A 22,769-nucleotide genomic window follows, 5' to 3' on the forward strand; every position below is an offset into this window, starting at 1 on the left:
TTCTTAAGGGGGATGGGCAGAGAAGCTAGTGTGTGTGTATGTGTGTGTGAGTGCTTGTGTGGCTTTACTACCAGCGCTACACACACGCGCGTGCACGCTAAAGTTCGGAAGTGACGCCGCTCGACCCCACGCGTGAAAAAGTTGGCTTACGTGAGCACAGAATAACAACAACGTGCAACTATCCGACCGGCGAAGCAATCTAGTCGGAACCGAAAGCGTCTCAATGGAAACGAAAAAGGGGAAGTGGTCACGAATGAAGTGCAGCGATTGAGCCACTCTTCAAAAGCAGACCGCGTACGTTGGCGTGATGTGAGGAGAAGACTTTAGATATGAGCGCACACATTTGGATAACGGCTCGATTCTTGCACGCTTTGGGTTCGCTTCTGCGTGTTCGGGAATGTGTGCGAGCGCGACTAAGGTTCTGTTGCTTTTGCCGCTGCTTACCGCTTGCGTCCTGGGACTGGGCTCCGAGCTGAGGGTTCGGGTTCGGCTCGCCGACGGGCTGGTGACCGAGGAGGTTCTGGAAGCGGACAGCGAGAACGACTCGATTTCGGTGGAGTTCAAGCAGGGAGACGGCACCCTCGTCACTTTTATGGTCGACTTCAAACAGGTGAGATGAACTGATTTTGCTGAGATTTTCTCCGTTTTACTGATGACTGAAGACTTTTTAAAGACAAGTCGAAATGTGTTTTCATTAACTTATTTGAAGATCTTCTATCCCACAGAGGGGAACTATAAAAGAGACATTTCCCATAGAAATGCCAATAATTGACCTCACCACACAATACACATGCCAAAAACCGCTTTGCTTTGAAAACAGTTTCACAATAACTTTATTCACACAACACTTCTATGCACGCTAACTTTCTGTTGGAATTTATTCGCATGGGAAATGTTTGAATAATCAAAGCTTGACGTTGCCACACCAGATAGCAAAATATGGGTGAATCCTTGTTGAAACACGGTTTTGGCAGTAAATTTAATGGGTGTAGAAATTACAAAGAAAGATTGATAAAATGTTGAATCAACCTTTGCTTTTCAACCATAAATACAAAAATATCTCCTGCTTGCAACAAAAAGAATTGCAATCATGGAAAGTATTTGCAATCAGATGATTAGGTAATAATTATGACTGGCCTGTGCCACTCAAAATACCTCCCCTGATCGCCCACACGCCCCCCCCCCCCCCCCACTTCTTTGCTGAAGGTAAAAAAGACAAGGGCAAACCTAAATTCAACCTTAAACGTTGACATTTCAAACCTTTTCATTAAACTAAAATACAATGTAGATTTGATTGCATCTTTTGAACAAGTTGACAAAATAATGTTTAATCGATTTTGATAAACAATGAATTTTTCAAAACCAAAAACCAACCTTCACCCCAATTCAGTGTTGATTTAACATATTTTGCTATTTGGAGCTAGACACGAGAAGCTTGATTCAACTTTTGATATAATTTCCAATTGAATACACCAATTGCACAACTTCACATGATTAAACTTTTAACAACATGTTATTTTTCAGCATCTCGGTAGCTTGTTGTAACATGTTGACGGTGAAAGCCATCATGCTGTCTGACCTTTCCACCAAAAATGCTTGCCGTACCGAGGTCGTTAGTTTCCCAGTCAGCATTCCAAATGTTGCCTTCCTCGATTCACAATGCACTTGTTCTCTGCCTGTGCGGTTAATGCTTATGATGCTGAGTTGACCTTGTTGGGTTTCATTAACTTGAACTCCCCTACAAAGGGCAACTCCATGAGGGGTACACATTTCACATAAAAATGCCCACACATCATGCAAAAGGACACTATTTCACATTGCACTTTTAAAATATTGTAGGGTGGGTGTCCACCACCTCAGTATATAATACATATTTCGGTAACTGCATTTGCTTGTGGACATAATGTACTGCCAGCAAATGGAGGAGCATTTAATTTGTCTGGTTGGCATTATACATCACTGGAATGGGGTACATAATCAGCCAACGCTAACGCTGCAGTGATAAAGAGTTAAGGAGCCATGGCCTGAACATTTTTTTCCTGACTTTGGACTAGAAACACCAACGAAACTGGTAGTTTGAATTCCCACCGTCTGATTTGGAGGATTGATAATGGCCAGCTATGTTAAAGTTCATGATAAAGACAATTAAAGTATACCGCCGCAGAGCTGGACCATCGTAAATTGAAGCAGACTTTCTACCAGAAACAATTCTTTCAAATCATTACAATTGAAAACCGCTATTTTGCTTTTTTAATTATTGGACTAATGGAGCAGTATTTTTCCAGGGCTGTAAAAAGGATGAGCAAGGAAGGATACTACCCCAATGACAAGTTATCTAGTAGACACACATTCATGTTCAGCCTACTCATTAACTCTTGACTGCCTTGTTATTCAAGACTCTACAATGGTCTCAGATGAGCAGCTACAGCAGTTGTCACCCTTTTTTCAGTCACGCATCCCCTGCAAAATATTTTTTTAGCCAAGTACTCCCTAACCGGCGTAAATCATTTCTGCTTGGATATATTAACAAAGAAAAACAGTGCTTTGCCAACAGTGTCTGATTTATTACACTTTAGAGCTGCATTTGTGGCGTTATCTAGGCATATTTTATTCAGCAATTCCAGAAGATATATGGGTTTTATTTGTGGCTTGTTGTTCACTGTAATTTTACCAATAAACTGTTTAATCTTCCAATTAATATGCTCTTAATTTGTAAAGAAAGCTGTACTATTCCTGTCATTAAATGAGGTTTGCTGAAACCTGCAGAAACCCTGTTAAACTCTCACATACCCCCAATTTCCCTTCACATACCCCCCAAGGGGTACAACTATCCTCCATTTGAGAACCCCTGGACTACAGTATAACAAGTAATTGTACATTTGTATCCCTCAAGGTAGAATTGTACTCGATAGTGCTAATCGCTTGAGTACTGCAATATTTCCAGGGCCAAAAAGCTACTTGCTGTATTTCACAGTATGTGCCTAAGCTTTAACAGTGAATGATACAAATGCAGAACCTTTTAAGGGCAGTGCCCTAAAGGTGTAATAATTTACGTTTTTTTTTTCCTAGCAGGAACCACAGCCTGTATATGTCAACTCGTGGTTAGACCACAATGGTCTCTTCGAAAAGGTTGATTGCCTATCCTTAGGCTATAATGGGACGAAAATTCCCCCCCAAAAGTTAAGCATAACAGAGTTTCATTCATCTTTTTCACAGAGAGGTCAAGACAGCTGCACTTACTTAGATGTGTGATACCCCCCCCCCCCCCCTCCCCTTTCACCTTCCTGCTCTCACCCCCTTCAATATCCCTAAACCCGCTGCTCCCAACTCAGCTCATGATGGGAGACCATATTTAGCATTTTTCTAAAAGTAGACAAGCAGATCTTGTGTCCCTTCCCCGACCGACAATGAAACTTGGAAAGATGACCCTGCATTTCACTGTGGAAAATAACTACTGAGAGACATGTCAATTGGGGAAGATACAAGTCCAGATCATGCAGAGTGTTTGGTTATGGGTGTGTGCATGTGCGTGGGATTGCTTGCTGTCACACAGAAGCTGACAGCTTGGTGAGATGTGAAGGGGGAGAACTTAGCTGGATTGAGTGGACACGTCTGACCTTTTTGATCCAGCGCGTCTGCTTGGCTAACCAAAACGGCTAATTTGTAGTTTAGCAAAGTGAGGGAAGAGGCCATCGCCCTAATCATTGGTGAACACCCCCCCCCCCCCCCCCTCCCATTCCCCTATTCTATCCGCCACAATAAAGAGACATACTCTGAACTTTAGAGCAGAGAGGCATCGCCGGGGTGCGTGGGGGCCCTTTTTGATGCGCCCCCACTCATCCAGACACATATGGTTTTGTTTATTTGAAATAGAACCTCTTAGATGACTGTAGTCTTCTGCTGCTTTATCTGCTCCAGTCCAAGGTCAGCTTCCCCCAACCACACACACACACACATTCACACACTTTTTATAACGCGCGTCTTCCTGTTCTCGTTCCCCTCCATGTGTTTTTTATTCAGCTCCGCTTGCACTATCTCCATGATTTATGGAAAGTTGGATGAGCTGTCACCTCCAGCTGCCATGAATCTTCCGTGCGTGTGGGAAGAAGAGCGTTTTAACAGTGATGTTAAACACTAGCAGCATTACACACAACGGCTTGACCGTGATAAATGCAAGTTGCATTTCAAGCAGGAGTTAAAAAGGCAATTTTTTCACTTTGTTATCTGGATGAAGTTTACTTTTGGTGGTCTGAATATTTGGCAACATTTCTGAAAAATGATATGGGCGTTGCTTGGAAAAATGCTATGAACCACGTTTCCATCGAGCTGTGAACCAATTTGGAGCAATGAAAGCTGATCTCACTTGGTAGTTGTGTAGGCTACGTAATGCCAGTCAACAGTTTAATTTTAGATGACTGATTTTTTTTTTTTTAATTAACCATTGTAAAAGGTTACACAATGGAAAATTATTATTTTGATTTCTTCCACATGAATATTATGAAGCGCTTTCCCACTTATCAGGTGTAAAATCAAACATGCATCCATCCATCCATTCATCCTTTACGGGGGTAGCAGCTTCAGCAGTGAAGCCCATACTTCTGTAGTCAGGTCTGGGGGGATCTCAGGTTCCAGGTCAGTCGAGAAACACAGTCTCCCAGGAAGGCCTTCAGGAGACATCCAAACCAGCTGCCCGAGCCACCTCAATGCTTTCCTATCAACCTAGAAGTGCAACGGTTTTATTTTGAATCTCACCTGGATGTCCAAGTTTCTCACCCTATCTCAAAGGGAGAACCCAGACAATCCGTGGTGGATTTTTTTATTTTTTATTTTTTTGCCCACTTGTATCCAGGATCTCGTCCTTTTGGTCACAACCCACAGGTGAGGGTAGGTACGGAGATCGACCGGTAAATCGAGCGCTTTGCCTTTGGGTTCAGCTCCTTCTTTACCACAATAGACCTGTACATACTTCTTATCACATCCGATCTGCCTGTCGATCTTCTGCTCCATCCTGCCCTCACTCATGAACAAGACCCCAAGATACTTAATCTCCTCCACTTGGGGCAGGACCTCATTCCGGACCCAGAGTGGACACTCCACCCTTTTTTGCATCAGGACCATGGTCTCATATTTGGAGGTGATTATTTTTATCCCTACTGCTTCACACTCTGCTTTAAACCGCACCAATGAAAGTTGAAGATCAGGACTTAAAGAAGCCTACAGTACCACATCATATGCAAAAAGCAGATATGCAATGTTGAGAACACCAAGCCAATATACAGGCCAATAATCAGACCTAGACCTATAATCAGAACCAGATTAATACACAGAACAGCCCAGAGCAAGAAAAAGTCCAATACCTAGACCAGGATGTATACCCAGACCAATACCAATATACAAATCCAGTAAAATATCTGGACCAAGACCCAAACTTCACAGCTCATTTGAAACATGGCTTAACCCTTTATGCCAGACTATAAAAAAAAATAATCTGCTTGATCACCATTTCAAAAGGTAGTCGCTTGTTAATGGGTAGAGAGTTAAAGGGCATACTATAAATTCTGCTTTGAGGAAATTTGCTAGTTTGGCACAAAGGGTCACGAGAGCAGCAACCAAATGCATTATATCAGATGTAAAGTTTAATATCACAACAGGATGGAAATAAAGTCAGAAGCAGTGATTCGGTGAGGAGTGGTCTTCTCAGTGCAGGTTTTAGGGGCTTTTCTACCTCCGAGGCACATGTGGAAGTGGTGATATGGTTGAGCTCACCGTATGAGCATGTCGTGTTCGGTAAACCGTTGGGAGATTGCTGATAAGATCTCTGGCCGCAGAACTTACTCACCCACTGTTTACTGTGAACTCGTTCATAACTTTATACCAGATGTTTGCTGTTCAGCAGGGACGGATTGCACCATCTTAACCCCGGGCACAGTCGAGTATTTACAACGTAGCCTAAATAAACTCAGGATGGGCAACATGCTTTTGATTATTATTTTTTTCATGTTTATTTTGCTCTAGAGCCTGTTTATTATCCTTAGTGGAAATGGCAGGCTATTGGAAAGTGGCTTTGTTAGCAATACTTAAGACACTTAAGCCATGGGTTTAGCCACTGATCACAAGACATTTGCACTCCTTCGAAAATCAATGATCAACATTAGCATTTGCACGCTCAAGTGTCAGCGAGCACTCAAATGCGTGTACATCACAAAAAGGTAGCATCACCTTAAATTTTATGAAGTAAACGTCTGTCATATAAAATCAAGATGGTGAATTTTCATTATTTTTGCAGGTGTTCTCAGCCCAGCTAGCAAATGAGGGAATAAAAAACCAGTACAATGTTTTACAGTATGAGTTCATATTTCATCACAGCAACTAAAGCAAACTGTTTCTCAAGTGTAGGTTACCTGTTTTTTTTCTATTGCGATTGTGCTCAAAGTGTTATAGATACACCCATCTTGCTCTAACAATGAATTGGGAATAATACACCCTAAAGGACATAATGTGCATGGAGAAATGGAGACCTACAGGGATTAGACAGGCTCCCTGGTTATCTATGACAGTTTGGGCTGATGTCCATTCTCAAATCAGAGTTTTTAACCCGTCTTGTGACTCTTGTCAAATGTCTTCTTTTTTTGTCAATACTGTAACTTCCTGGTCGTCTGTTGGATTCTTTCTTTTCTCTTGGTGAGAAATGCTAGCGCTTGCCAGTGATGTAGCTCAAGCTGTTTCCCGTGACTGTCACTTCGCCTCACGTTGGCTCTCACTCAGGGCTGCAACACCATTCTCTTTCACAGTTGTGTACAATTTTTCTTTCTTTTCTTTTTTTTTTTTGCAAGCAAGTGTCACCTGTTTCGGGAAATGTTGACTCCAACATCACAATGGCGTGAATTCACCCCTATGATGTTATGAAAGCCCCTACTGATTCATTATACTCATTGATGTGTGAAGTCATTTGTGTAATCAAATTCAGCCTTAGTTCAAATGAAAGTCATCCTGGAGCGCAACCCCCATGAAAACACTAGCACCTCAAAAACCAATGAAGTTGTAAACTGGCAGAAAATGAAAGTGCAAGCCCTGGCGGCGACTGCTAGCTGTTAGCAGTTTGCTGACAGGCTTGCTATGATGTCAGTCACCACTTGTTATCAACATTGTTGTTTAACAAAACATTAGCGGTCAGCTTCTTTTTACACTTGGCTGACAGTTAATGGTGAAAAAATATCAGATTTAAATACTTGCTTAACATGTATGGAAGTTACAGAGATACTTTGTTATTTAGTTATTTTTTTTCTTCTCTATTACTTTTATAAGTAAATTATTTTCAAGTACGTTTTGCCAATTGTTGCGGTGAACTAAAAAAAATATACAAATATACTCTGAGTTTTATGTAACAACCAATCAAGGCTCAGCTTGTGAATGACAGCAACAATTTTAGAAAACAGGTAAGTTGTGATTGGTCATTACTGGAAATTTGAGCACCGTTTGAAAGTGCTGTATTTAGGGAAATTTTTGTACAGGAAAAATAATTGTCATCAAATTAATACAGAAAAAACATGAACTTTTTTTACTGCTGGAAATGGCTAACCAATTAAATATTACATGTACAGTTCAGTTAATAAACATTGCAACCTTGAATGATTTCCATGAATTTTGGTGAAATCTAAACTGAGTTGTTTGATTCTGTTTGACTTTTAAAACTCCAGAGTTATGTATGGATCTTAATAAAAAAGAATTTCTCATACGTCCATCTCTTGATCTGCATACATATCAAAAGGAACTGGAGTAAAATGAGGCATTGTGACTGTTGCTCAGAGACTTTGTAAGATCTTCTGTCATATCTGAATTTCATATCTGAAAACACAAATCAAAGCGCTTTAACCAAGCCCTCCTGTTCCCCTTTCACTTAGATGCCTTTTGTTGGCTAGTGTCTAAAAAAGGCCTCCTCTGTGTTCTTTTGGTGGCCCTTGGAGTAAGTAGCACAGGGGCCCCCTTTGGCCTCTCATGGCCTCTCGGTCCCAAGTGATGTCTTTATCCTTCATCCTCCTCCCACCGGCAGACCAGATGTTCCTCTGTAATGTTGTGCTGTAGCTAAAGAAAGGGCATTGGAGAAAGACCAGTTCTGATGCACCTGTCTGTCCCCCCGCCACACACACATACACACACCTCATCATCCTTGGATCACAAGAAATCATTGAGGCTCCCAGTAAGTGTGATAATCAGTTGGAGACAACCAAAAAGCCAACAAAAGTGTTTTAACCTCTGTCAGTCTTCTATGTACAACACGGAGAGGTGCTTTCTTGTTGGGTATTTTTGCCTATAACCTGCCTTAGCAGCATGTGAGAGAAAAACATTTAATGGAGCCATAAATATACAATGACAAGAAATGACATTTGGAGTAAATTGAAGTAATGCACCATAAAATGAAACAGGCTCTTATTGTTGTAAACCTTATCTATTCAAGTGTGTTGCAACAGGATATGAAAGCAGCAGGACGCCAGTCAGAGGCTGAATGGGACGACAGCCATCTTCCTTGTTTATTCCTTATCTATCAACTTCATTTCCTTTCCTGTTAGCGGTCTCATATCCTGAATGCAAAGATTTCCCACCACCCAGTGCGTTGCTGGGATAATTGCATTGCGTTTTTTTTAAGGTTACTTTCCTTAGCTTACAGAATAGAAAAGAGCACCTCTCTTTTCCTTAGTGTTTTTATGCCATTCACTTCTAATGTTTTTCAATGGCTTTGCTCTTTGGACAGCCAGGTGTGACCAAGCCCAAATGTGACTCCACATTCCTGCCGTCAGAGCCTCTGTAATTAGCTTCACGTCAGGCATTTCTTAGCACGGAGCCTTTTCTCCCGCTCCTTTTGTGTCCCACTCCCACCCCCTTTGTTTCCCGACATGATCTTTAATCCCTGCCCTGCACCTGAGTTCTCGTTTGAGGCCGCCCTTGTGCGCACCAAAGCAAACAACCTCCCCCATCGCCAAACATCTCAAAGCTCTGTGTTGTTTTTAAAGGGCAAACTGTGACATTTAGCTGGGACACGGGGGTCTTGGATAAACATTTGATAGTGTAAGGTTTCTACAAACAGAAGCCAAAAGGGGGTAACAGGAAGACTTTATTATCCTGAAGCTGCACGTTTTTAAATTCCTGTTGTTTACTATGTAGCTTCCAGTTGGGTTGATTGCAATTGCACAAAATAGCTGTTTTGCATTGTGCATGTGAGGTGGTCATATTGCTTTTGAACACAAACTCAAGTGGTACAGTTTACTTTTACAAGCCAAGGGTTTTAACCCGACTCACCATTGAATATAAACTATCCTTAACGGAGGTATTATGGTTTCAAAATGCTGCTGCTTTGGTGTCTGTCAGAGAGGCTTGCAGTCAGTAACTGTGATCATTTGCCAGTAATTTTACTCATACTTTTCCCAAAGTCTGGGAGGGAATCTGAAAAATGATTGCGAAATTCAAGCATTTAATTGGCATGAATTCAAATTGAAAAATGTCTCTAGTCAGTTCGGGAAAATGTACCAATGGCTTAAAATCCAGAACAGTGATTGCGATGTCTTAGCAGAAAACATGCGTGAGTCTGGGGTTTATTACTTCTAACTTCAAGTGTACAGTTAGTTTTTTAAGACATCATTATTTTTTAATGGGTAGAAAAAGCATCATTGGTAGTGCAACAAAATTTGTTTTTCAGTCCCCAAAGGAATGTAGAAGAAGTGCCAGGACAAGTTATCATTCGTGCTTCCACAGCTATAACAAGACAATGACCCAGGTCAAAGAAAATACATTCTACATCAAAACTAACAGCCCATTACAGTAATGTGTTTGGTTTCTATGAAAATTAGCAACATGAGATTCCCTAGCAGGAAAGCTAACTCTTATCTTTCAAGTCAAACTTTTTTTTTCGGCCCACTTTGAAGGCACAGAAACGGGAACAGCTGTTTCTTGGTTTTTGCCATTTCCCAACTCGTACACCGATGAAGCTGCTTGATCAATGGACAAATCATCAAGATTATTACCTTTTGGTGTCTGATAGAAACCTTGACAGACAATGTGTCAGAAATAGTACCTGCTTGTACTATGCAGCAAGTTGTGGAAAAGGCAGCAATAGGCAAGTTGAGTCACATAAGGTGACACATTTGGACGGAAACAGAAAAGACATAGAAGCAGCAAAGTATAGTCTTATTTACAAAAGTGAAGAACATCTAGAACTAGAAGTAAACAAGGAATACAGGATAAGAGCATGAAATTCTGACGTGTCTGAGAGCCGAGAGCTTAAATACTGTCAGACATGAATCGTATATAGGCCTAGATATCCCCATCCAACGTTGGAAGTAGATTCCAAGCATTGGGGTGCGCCATCTGATTAGTTTACAAAACACCATGGTAACATCAGAGCCAATGGTGGTCCTGATGTTTGATCACTTTGATTGTCAGTTAGCTAGTAAATCAGTGCGCGGGCAAGAACAGGAAGTAACAAATGAGACGAAACAGTCAGCGAAATAAACCCTTGACAATTTCGCTCATTTCACAAATCGTCACTTCCCATTTCGACATATGATGTCTTTCTGGGCATGTGGGAGTTCATTGTGAGTGAATAAGATAGTTGTTCTTTTTTTTTTTTTTTTAATATCTAATAGTTTTCCAGTTGTCTTTTTCTAAGTGGAGGATACTACCGCCTCTGATTTTATGGAGGGGGTAATATTTCTTACACATGTGCGCTTAACTCAGCGGCCGTCTGTCTGTTGCCGTGTAATTTCTGTCAATTATCCAGTGCAACGTTCCAACACCACAGCAGTTTTGATTTTCGGATTGATCCATCTATACCTTATGACAGACTAAAGCATGCTAAAGGACAATTGCAACTGATTGAACAAGAAACAAACCAGTCACCACTCGTCATATAAGTAAATATGCAATCCTATATGACGAACATGATAATTATTTTAAACTGACAAAAACAACAAATACATGACCTTATCAGCTGCAAACCAGTTGATATCACAACAAGTTGTTAGTTGGCTAGCCTTTTTTTCTCATAGAGGAGTGACGCTGTGTATGTGTTTAAAACAAAAAATTGAGATTTTATGTTTACTTTCGAACAGTCTGCTTCCAATTAAATTCAAGTGAGGTAGTAACACACCACATCCAAAAGGTTCACTTAACTGGACTGAAGTGGAACAGTCACAATGAGTAAGATGTGTTTTGGATTGTTTGGTCTTGGCATAGGTCTACTCTTAATAGCCAGATGTGGAGCATCTGAGATTTTTTTTCTTTTAATGCGTCAACCAATGCCCACGTGATTTAAATAAACATTCCATGCATGGTCAATTAGCCTCAAAGCTGCTCCATTGTCCAGATTGAGGCATCAGGATTCTCGAGGGACCATCCATCCGCCTTATCATGATCTAGTTCTTAAGGAGAGGATTGGAGAACGTGATTAGTGAAGGTTTTGCACCTATGTTTTTAATGGATGCCTGCATGCGTGTTCATGCATGTTGTTATTTTAAACGACCACTCTTGCTAAAAGGGTGAGCTATCGCATTGTCAGAGCACTAAAACATTAATGTCACTTTGAATTATTCGTTTGGAGCGTAGGCCGTGCTGGGTTACGAGTACAGTGGCTGAGAATATTCTCTGTAAATGGCACCCTTTGAGGCTCTGAATAGGCTTTTTGTGCCCCTCTTAAATAATCAGGCTCACCAAAGGTAACTGGCAATGAAAGCGGCACCCGGCCCTCTCCTGTTTTAAAGGTCTAAGTATGACCCATAGTGCGGTTGTATGAATGCCAGCCTGTGTTTGGCTGCGGGCCAACAGTGGCTTGCCTGCAAAGTCTTGGGTGTGAGGAAGCAACGCTGAGGAATCTGTAATTGTGTGGATTATTTACAGCCGTGCTGACATTTGTAGCTCTCTGGTGGGGAAAAGCCTAAGGCCACATACATCACTCTTTGTCCTTTTTTTATATTTTTTAATGACAACAGTTTAATCTATAACATCTATACCTGTTGATTAGATGTAAAATCACGATGTTGGTGGGCGAAGGCATCAGCTCTATGCGTGAAAGGATTTGTTTGACATACTTGCCAAACTACTTTGATTACGATTCACATTGGTTGTTGTCGAATCCTGTGTTTTGGAGCAAGGGTTTTGAAAGATCGAAAGACTTTTGCTTTGATTTGCCAGCTGCACCAGGTTTACGTGAAGATACTGTGATAAAATTGACTTGCACCTTCCTGAAACAAAACAAACAAAAAAAAAAAAACGGAGACAAATATTCTAAACCATTTGAATGCCATTTTCTCCATAGTTTGCATTAGGGCTGCAAACTAAAGATTAATTTCAAACCTAATCGTTTGATGATCGTTTAAATAATCGACGAATTGGATTTTAAATGTTTTTATTCCCATAGACATATTTTCATTTTGAAAGTCCAGGGAATAAAAGCAATATTTTAATTTACATAATGATTATGTTTCTGCTTCTGTAGAGGACTAAATAAATCAGTTATGTGTCTGATATTCTGAGGCTTTGGACAATTTGTCGTTTAAATGATTCATCTGCTATCGAAAATAATTCATAATCTTTTGAGAAGGCAAGTATCAGTACCATGTATGGTATCAGGTCAATATGTGACCTTATTTCAATGTAATGATATACGTAATGGCAGCCGATACTTGTATCAGCCGCTCTCTTGGAACAGTGTTATGGTCATGAAGTAGAAATGAAAAAATAGAATGACAGATGTGTTGTTAATTTCATGAAAACATAACAAAAATATTATATTTTTGTTGGGGAGGTGCGGATTTTGTGTACAAGTGGTTATCGGTACTTAGTATTGGTGACTACTAAAGAGTTGATTATTTACAGTATACTGGTATCGGCCAAAATAAAAAGTATTAAAAAAAATCCATAATTTGATTATCGTTGGGTTGGCAATGTATTATTTGTTGCACCTTTAGTTTGCAGGAATGTATTCTCCATTCATGGTAGCATTGCACATTCATTCTCTTTCTGCCTCATCCATGATACTGACTGTGAATAATTTAGCGGCTGGTTTTGGCCGGCGTATGTCCGCCTCGTCCAAGCAAACAGCTGAAACCGACCGCTAGTGTCTGGGTATTTAGGGATAAGATGATGTCATAGTTAGAAGCACGTTTGCTTGTAAAAGCCTAACTGATTATTATCTCAGTATCTCCTTAACCACTAAAATGGCAAACACCTAATTAGTTTTATTTTGGGGGGGGTGGCTTCAACCTTCGTTCCTTTAACAGTGTACTTGAAGTTAATTCAGAAGTTTAATTACTGTATCCCCTTAGGGTAAAAAGCAATTCAAAGTCTTGGTTAAAATGGTCTAAGGGAGGGATATTTGAACGAGGGATCTGCACCTTGCTTGAGGGCACATTGGCAATTCTCTGGGAGCAAACTCCCAACAGCTCGCCCCAAAATTTCTCACTTGGTTCCCAGTATGCTTGTCAAGAAGATGAAGACAATCAGGATGAAGAAGAACAGGAAGTTATTGACCTTGTAGCAGCTTACAGGCCGCTCCACTTGCAAGTTTACTCATGTCATTTTGTTAAAGCATAGTTTGTAAGTGACTTTATAAACACTATTACAAATGTAGACTGCATATAATAATATATATGTGAACTAAATAATAGTTAGCGTTTGTTGATCTTAAACAGTGATCAACGCGCTAATGATAATTGCAATTGCTAACTGGTTAGCAGGCACATTTTGACACAGGATAATAAGTAATGAATAGTTATATCCACACAATAACGAAGAATGAGTCGTTATAACCACTCAACCACAACTCATGTCCAACTTTATTACATTGTAAAAAATACATTGTAATACTTTTTGTTTTTGAGGAGGTTTTTGGTTCTGTTACTTGATTATTTGATAGGTTAATCGATAGGATAATGCATTTAGAAAAGAATCGTTAGTGACGGTTCCAGACATATCAGTAATGTGTTGCACTGTCCTTGATTAAAATGTTCTAGTTCCGGTGAAGCAATAAATACAAGACTGATTCAGAATATGCAAATTTATAAACAGAAGTGAAACTGCACGTACTTATTTTTTTGGCTGACAATTTCCTTCTTCACTGACTAATTATAGCAATGTCTTTTTAACTGAACTGCGTTTACTCTAAATTTTTCAGCCCCCCCAAAAAAGATATCCAGATCATATCATATAAGATGTGATATAATACTGCATTGCTCCCACAGAGAAGCTGAAAAGGCGGCATTATGGGACACTTATTTAGTTGAGCGTTCTCAAGCTAGTTTCAACCCTTAATATAAAAGTGCATAAAAATAACAGATAACATGGTGACAGAACATCAGTATCATCTTGTGAAAAACACCTATCCATCATCCATCCATTTTCTATATTCGCTTATCCTCACCAGGGCTTACTAGTGTCTATCCGAGCTGTCGTCAGACAGTCAGGGGACAACCTGGACTGGTTGCCAGCCAATCGTAGGGCACACAGAGACAATCAACGTTCACACTCACAATCACACCTAAGGGCAATTTGGAGTATCCAGTATACCTACCATGCTTGTTTTTGGAATGTGGGAGGGGACCGGAACATGCGGAGAAGGCCTACGTGGGCACAGGGACAACATGCAAACTCCACGCTGGAAGGCTAGGACAAGTTGAATTTGAAAAAGTTAAACTGCTTTTAAACGTCTCCATTGTGAGTTACATCCTAAAAAGTTGCTTATTAGGACCCTCTTTTTGTAACCTTTTGGCCACAGTCCAAAGACTGGCTCATGGAAGGAGACAATCATTCATGTGGCCCCATGGTGACACAAGAGATTGTGTGTAAACTGTAGTCACTTCAGCAGAGTTCCAACTACACACAGTTGGTACAGCTACTCTTTTCCCTGTAATTATCCAGAGGGCCCTGGGGCACATCCATGTGGCTTACATGAATGCCTCTCTTTTTTTTTTTTTTTTCTGGGCTGTGCACACACACTGGCAGTGTAGCAGCATGTGCATACAGTATGGGAGGTCCTGAAGCTGTGCCCCACTGAATTAGAGAGGAAATGGTCTGTAAATGTCTGTACGTCATAAATGTCTGACTCTTTTGGAATCCCATTTTAAGTTGTATATTTTCAACTCCTCCACTCTACTGTTCACTTGTACCTTTTCGTTGAAGACAAAGAAAACTCAAATAGCACCAAGTAGAACACCATGTTTGTGTTTGTCCGACCGCTTTGTGGTGAGTGTCGGTTTCTGCAATCAGCAGCCGGCGCTATGGTCAAGCACTAGGCCTCAACTGTTAAGCCACACACAAAGTGGTGCAACATAATAATACATGGGACTCTGACTTTTTTTTTTCCTTTGGCCGGGTTGAGGGTAAGTGTACCTTATGACAAACAATTACAGATAAATAAATTTGAGCTATCCAATTTGTTTCCTTGTTTGGGTTGCTGGCATGCATGTTACCATCTTATTTTCCTTCTTGTTTTTTTCTTCATCTTATTCTTTGTCGTAGTCTTCTTATTACATTTACTATATTCCTTTTTAAACAAGCAATAGAAGTGTTTAAACAAATGCAGTATTTAGTCGAATCTAAAATGTTATGAACTGAATTACAAATACTCTGATAAACATTGGACGAAAGTTACATAAGAATGTTTAAAAAAAGTTGAATATATCTTGCTTGTTTAAACAAATGCAGTATTTAGTCGAATCTGAAAGGTTTTGAACGAAATTACAAATTCTCTTTGATAAACATTCGACTAGTTACATTACAATGTTAAAAAAAGATTTTATATTATACACACACACACACACACACACACACACACCTTAGAATGAATCCTGGTTGCAAATAAGCTGCAGAAGTTGAGCTTTCCCATCTGACTCAAGGTAAAGGACTGCATACACCCCAGACTGGTCACCTGCCAGTTATAGTATACAATAGCCAAATACTGTAGTCATTTACACTCACATTCACACATAAGGAAAATTCAATGTGCAAATATGCAAGCACACGCAGAAATATAACAAAGCCAAATGATAGGAGCGTTTTAACGGCGTGTGTTTAGCTTTCCTCCTTGTCACTGAGACAAATGGAGTTAATGTTGCATGAAGCCCCTAAATCAATATTTGCTGTGCAATTTGCTTCTAAAAGGTCAAATAGTGCCACATGATGATGTTTGCTTTTATTGTGTACCTGTCAGACTCCCTCGACTGACAAAAATGCTTCAGTGAATCAGGAACATGCAAAGCTTAGTAAGCAATGCTTCTGGGGGGGCTATGCATTCTTGTTATTCATGCAGGAAGTGGGAGAACGACTCATTAGGGTTATCAAAGGGATGTTTATTTGTCCCTCCTGCTCGGGCAGACTAAAAGATTCTCCTCAGCAGCATGTTTGCTTCATATGAGAGTGTGAAACGCGGAGGAGGGGTGTTTTGGGACATTTTGTCTGTCTAGCTGGAAGAAGGGGAGGAGGCAAGTCGCGGGTAATGTCAGATGAATGGGAGGACAGGTCTGCTGTGCTCACTGGAGTTTCCCATCATCCTTTGCATGCACTCACAAAACTCTTTATGGCCTTGGCTTTGGCGCCAAATCTTGCACGCACTTGCCAATGGCAACAAGGTTTTATTCCCCCCCTCACATGGATTCCCTACCATCAGCATTTCCTGCAACTCCACGGCCACATAAAGTAGGGGTTTTGAATGTTTTTCGCATTTACAGGATGGGAAAAATTTAGTCAGGCTTGATTTGTACAATAAAGTTCATATCTGGCTATCCCGTTTCTCCTCTATACGTGATCTACTTCCTGGTTCACAGAGGAGGACCTGCCTCGTCAAAAAGGCCAAGTTCTTGTATGCTGCTGTCGAATGCCATTCCCAATATTTTTTATTTTTAAACATAAAACCAAGTGTTTCAAATGTACACTCAGCGAACAGGAATGGTGTGAAAGTTACTGCCATTTAAACTCTGGACTGAATTTGTTCTTTATGGTCTGTAAAAAATGTTACACTGCTATAATTTACCTTGGTGGTAAAGGAATGTTTTTACCTTAAAACTGAATGTTGTGCCATCCATGTCCAATGTATTCCTCTTTGGAGCTACATTTGTAGGGGCATAGGCATATTTTATACAGCATCTCCAGAAGGTATAGGTCATGTGACATTTATTTTAGTTATGGCTCATCTATTTGAAAATTTCAGCACTAATGACTGTGCTTCCATATAAACCTTAAGAAAAATAAAGTCTCACAACATTTTGCAGAGAAGTCACAATTTAGCAATACATTGTTTCTTGTTACAATCAATTTGCTTGAAATGTGAAAAGACTATATTGGCGTTTGTCACATCATTAAAAAAGTATTACAATAGGTTTGATCATACCTGAAGAAACAAACAAAAAAACAAAAGTAAGTACCCCCTAATTGGTTATACGTACCCCTCTTGGAGAACCACTGCTGTAGAGCACTTTTTTCCCTCCATTAAACACATTACAAAAATGATGTTGGTCTTTGTGAGACTTGAATGACATGATGATTTAAGATAAGTGTGTGAGTTGTAAAAGTGTGGTATAGACTTTTAATTCAAGTACTAGATCAAAGCGGCACTGTCTTTGAAATATTCATTCCTGGTTGCAGATTTGTTCAACGGTAAAAAACCACTTTGCTCAATGGAAAGTCAACATTGCTCATCTCCGGTTTCTTTTGGCAGGAAGTGAAGATATTCCGATCACTAATCCTGGGGGAGCTGGAAAGAGGACAGAACCAGTACCAGGCCCTGTGCTTCATCTCCCGCCTTGGCCGCAATGAGATCATCCCTAGCGAGTCCATGGCCCGCCTCAGACAGGTACCACGTGGCACCAAAATATACAGTAAGGCAGTATTTACTTTGTGGAGGTTGATTTAATAGTTTGTGTGCGTGTGTGTGTGCGCACATTTGATCATTTCAGAAAAACCCTCACGCCATTCGCTTGGCAGAAGAGCGTCGCGGCCTGGAGCAGCTGACCATGAGCGCATCAGTCAACGTGAGCCGGGCCTGGCAGCTGAGCGGCCACATCCACAACATGTGCAGCGAGGCCCGCGAGGCCATCTACACCACGGAGCCTGACGTCAAGCACTGGCTGGACAAAGGTTGGAGTTTGCCTTTCTTTGTTTATTTTTACACCTTTCCAGTTATCCCCCGGTTGTCTCTATTAAGGTTCTGTTCTCACACTCAATCGCCGTGACACTATCATCTCCACTTCGTATCGCAGAGGCACTTCTCCCCGGTTAGCTCTGATGATATGACTCCCACACTTGGCTTATCTTAGTGTTGTTGGTCCTTTCACTGATACAGCTGTGTTGTATTTTAGTATGTTTACATTCCTAATAAGTGTCCTTATTTCCCATTGGAGGGAGAAAGCAACCACTTTGCTGCATTTGCAGTATTGATATTTCCAGTAAGGCCGAATAATTAATTCTTTAAACTCATTCCATTTTAAAGAGTTTAGACATTCAATCCCACATATTGATTTGTATCTTTTTTGAACATTTTTTCAAGCGTTAAGCCAGAAGAGTCTCTCTGGTACTAAAGTAATTAAGTACAAAGTAACCAATTGATATAGGTGATTAAGTACTGAAGAAATCAATTTCTATATTAAATAACCAATTACTTTAGGTACTTTTGCACTGCAGAACTACTACAGAAAAATTATTTCAATAAATAATCAATTACTTTAAGTACTTTAGTACTGTCATACTTCAGTACCTAATGTAATCAGTTACATCATTACCCACATCAATCAAATATGTTAGTACTTACCTACCAAAGTAATTTATTATTCTAATACTATAGTATTACACTATAGTATTATCTATACTGTAGTATAGTGTACATAAATGTGTGCTCTTAGTACCTAACAGTAATTGATTAATCTCGTACTTAATTATCTAATCTAGTTGTGAATTAAGTTGTAAAATAATTATTTTACTACTTAATTCATCAACCACTTAATTCTTATTATTTCATCTGCCATTTTTAGACACTCTTTGGCCAAACCCTTAAAAAAGTTAGGAAAAAATCTAAACTTAAAGTCTGTAAATTAAAGTGTGAGTTAGACCGTTTTTCATTGAAAAATAATAAATTAATATAAATTCCAGAAACTTGTAAATAAATGTGTTCCAACAGTATGTTTTAAATATAATCGTAGAAAATAAGTACAAATTTGTGTTTGGGATTGAATTGAATTTTGGATGTGCCTAACCAATGAGATTAAAAAACATGGGGCGATCACCTAGAGAAAGACAAAATTGCAATATTGAGGGTGGGTGGAGGATAACAGTTTGTTTTTCCAAAATTGTTCAACCCTAGTTCTCAGTGTAAACAGCTGCAAGTGTCAGACCACACAAAAGCATTTGCTTGTGGATGCTTGTCTCCGCATCGGCACAATGAAATCCAAACGCTATCAGGGTGAGGAGAATTTGCATGAAAGCAGCACTGTTGTCCCCCTGTAGCAGTGGTGTAAAAAGAAAACAATGTCAGATGGTCATGGTCCTGCACCATTATCTGTTGAGGCCATCACAGATGCATCTTCTTTGCATGATAATGCTTCTGTCTTTGCGGTAGTTACATTTAGGTCTGCTTCAACTTACTCTATTGAAGGCCAAATTTCACCAAACTTAATAAAATACATCATGCAATCAGTACACGAACACACAAAGTTTGGGAAAAAAAATACTGGGGGGGGGGGACTCTTCGCTCCAAACATAAAATTTTAGTGTTCAGCCTAATTCCTCTTCTTACTTCTTTACACATACCTTAGGGACTATTTAGTTAATGGTATTCTTGGTCGTTAAAATTGCAATGCCTAATGATTTTGCTGACTAAAGGTTTAAAATGACAAATGGCATGTTGATTTTCTAACTGATATCCCACATTGTAGCAAAAATCCCTCTCCTGATGGTCAAAGTTCCGCCATACTCATGCATGCATTCCAAATCATGGCTTTGCATTACAAAACAACTACTTAAATATCACTGATATTTTGAGTATTGTACAGTACAAATTTTGGCAATTACATTGGAAATTACTTTAAACTATATATGTTAATATATTCGTTATCAGTCTAAGCTAGTGTCACCTACAAATGTCAGGGAACATAGACAACTGTTTATGGTAAACTCATTATTCTTTACAGCTAGTTGTCAGGCGATAGAAGTAATATTCTACAAGCTGTTGTATTTCATTTTTACCGCTAGAGGGTGCTCACATACACTTAACTGCATATTCTGTGTGCGCCATAAAGGCTTCCTCTATTCAGCCAACCATATTTTGGAGACGCTTATCCTCACACGGGTCGCTGGATTGCTGGCGCTTATGCAGCATTAATCTAATGCTACGTCCTCAACACTCAATTGTTGCCCCCTGTGTGCGACTTTAAACATTCCTGAAGCTGATTGACTGCAGCGACGCGAGCAGCGAAAACGGTTCACTGTATTTAACTTGGACATGTATGTGAATGAGCGAAATTTTTGCATAGCAGCCCTGTGTCCAACCGCTCTAAATGTGGCCGCGTCGCCCAACACGCAATCGTACCACAATGCTAAATTTGTGTTAAATTTTTGTTCTGTTCTTCAACTCACTGGTAATTTGACTTGTAATTCCTTGTTTGCAGGCGTGGATGGCTCCATGTTTGAGGCGCTGCCCCACACAACTGAGGCGCCCCAATTCCAGGCCTGTCATGCCACCAAAGACCTGTGGCAACCGTGCCTTTGCACGTACGGCTTGCGCTTGGAGTGGTACCCGTGCCTGCTCAAGTACTGCCGCAGCCGTGACACAACAGGCAGGGGCTCTACCTACAAGTGTGGTATTAAAAGCTGTAGCAAGGGTTACCACTTTACGTACTACGTTCCTCAAAAACAGCTATGCCTCTGGGATGAGGAGACCTAGTTGGACAGCAACACTGGGCCGCATTTTATATGATAATGACTGAAACTGGATCAGCTGGAGCTGTGGTGAGTTCCAGATGTTGATGCTGGGAAGGAAACAAGGCCATCATTCTGGAAGGAAGAGAGGGAAAAAAACAATCACCGTCAGCAATAAAGTGATTTTTGCCTTCACTCAAGCAGGATGACAAAAACACTCTTCGACCAAGAAAAACTTGGGTGAGGAGGTGCCTTCATCAAACTGAGGAAAACACTTTGGAGCCAGCTATCTTCTCAGCAGTCCTGGTCAGGGTTTCTCAAACTGTGGGTCGAGGCCCAAAAATGGGTCCAGAGATTGTTTTTGTAGTCCATCACACACAAGACAAACAGTTAAGGTTTGTTGTTATAAATTAAAATTGTATGCATTGATAACCATTAATTTATCTACAATTTGTGACTCTAATGCAATGCAAGTTTTTTAATTGTTTTTTCCTTTGGGGCGGGGGGGACGACACTTCCCAATGCTGGATTTATTTATTTCCCTCACCTATGGACATTACTGTTCTGTCTTATTTTTTCTTTACTTTCATTATCAGTAGCCTCTCAACCACGGGTCCCCACACAACAAGTATTCAAACTACAGTAATCCTACCATGCTGTCTCTGTTGTGTTTTTTTAATATGACAGTCTTCGTTTGACCGCTTGAACCCATCATCATGGGAACGTTATTCCCAGCACTCACATGCCACCAGATGATTGTAAGAGTGTTATAAGCCAAAGTCAAAGGAAAGTTTGTCCAAAAGAAGGGTGTAAAGTTACTGTGGGTGAAAAGAGGCGCCATTCAAGACGTTTTTACAGTGTTGGCACTAACGCCCACTAACTGCAATGTGGCCTTGAAGTCTACTGCCACCGTGTGGTCATTTTTTAACTCATTTTTACCTCCGCTTCCTGTCTTCAAATCAGTGCAACGTTGTCGTATATGAATTTCAAATGTGTACTCACTTGTAATGCATTATTCATGGAAGACGTCTTGAATTTATGGGACCAAACGGAGCATTAACTAACCACTTTTGCCAGCCATATTGTAATATCAGCGATTAACACCCGTATATCCGATGCCGTGACCAAGTGCCTTAATATTTCCCCCTTGATGTGGAGATCACAAGTGGGCAATATACTGTGAGAGCATTTGATAAGACCCACAGTGCAACTCTGAAATCAAATACAACTTCAGAGGAACCAAGAAACATTTACCCACAACAGTATACAGGTACTATACGATTGCATCATGACAAACATTTTCCAATTCTAGCTCAAGTTACACAAGTGTTTTTGTTTTTTTGCTATGAAAGAGGATTTACTATGACATTAATTTTCGAAACAAGGAGAAAATCAAGCTGTTAGCTCATGTGCCATTAAAGTTTTTCACAAAGACTGTCTGGAGGGTTTTTTTTGTGTGACATTAGTAGTAGTAGTACAGATTACTGTCATTATTATTATTGTCATTATAATGATGAGGAGGAGAAGGCACCTTGGACTGATCACCACCCAATCCTAGGACAAGAACATCACAAAACATTTACATTTATTCACTCACACTCAGACCTGTGGAGAATTTAGATTCTTCTATAAAAATGTTTTTAGAATGGGGGGTGCTGAGCTGTCGTGACAACAAATGTAAACTTCACAGAAGCAGAGATTTTAACCTTGAATTTCATATGGGAGGCAAGTTAAGCACCTTGCGACCAGTTTTTTTTCTTATAGTAATAATACTTTATCATTTTATGTATTTAAAGGAATGTGTGCCTTTTTTATTCAACTAATGTGTTCACTTAGTTCAACTAAAATGTTATTCTGTTCAAGTAATATGTAATTTTAAA

General features: G+C 40.1%; 1 protein-coding gene across 1 annotated transcript; it reads left to right on the top strand.

Moving 5' to 3' along the window:
• The first annotated feature begins 79 nt into the window (after positions 1-79).
• oafa (OAF homolog a (Drosophila)) lies at positions 80-22,323 on the top strand. The gene is made up of 4 exons (XM_088427594.1): positions 80-610; positions 17,699-17,833; positions 17,937-18,117; positions 20,640-22,323. The coding sequence occupies exons 1-4, from the start codon at positions 398-400 to the stop codon at positions 20,912-20,914; spliced, it is 804 nt and encodes a 267-aa protein (XP_088283720.1). The 5' UTR covers positions 80-397; the 3' UTR covers positions 20,915-22,323.
• Positions 22,324-22,769: the final 446 nt, after the last annotated feature.

Source organism: Hippichthys cyanospilos, chromosome 11, assembly GCF_059441005.1.
Source record: "Hippichthys cyanospilos isolate Australia breed blue-spotted pipefish chromosome 11, RoL_Hcya_1.0, whole genome shotgun sequence".
In the NCBI taxonomy this organism is placed as follows: Eukaryota; Metazoa; Chordata; class Actinopteri; order Syngnathiformes; family Syngnathidae; genus Hippichthys; species Hippichthys cyanospilos.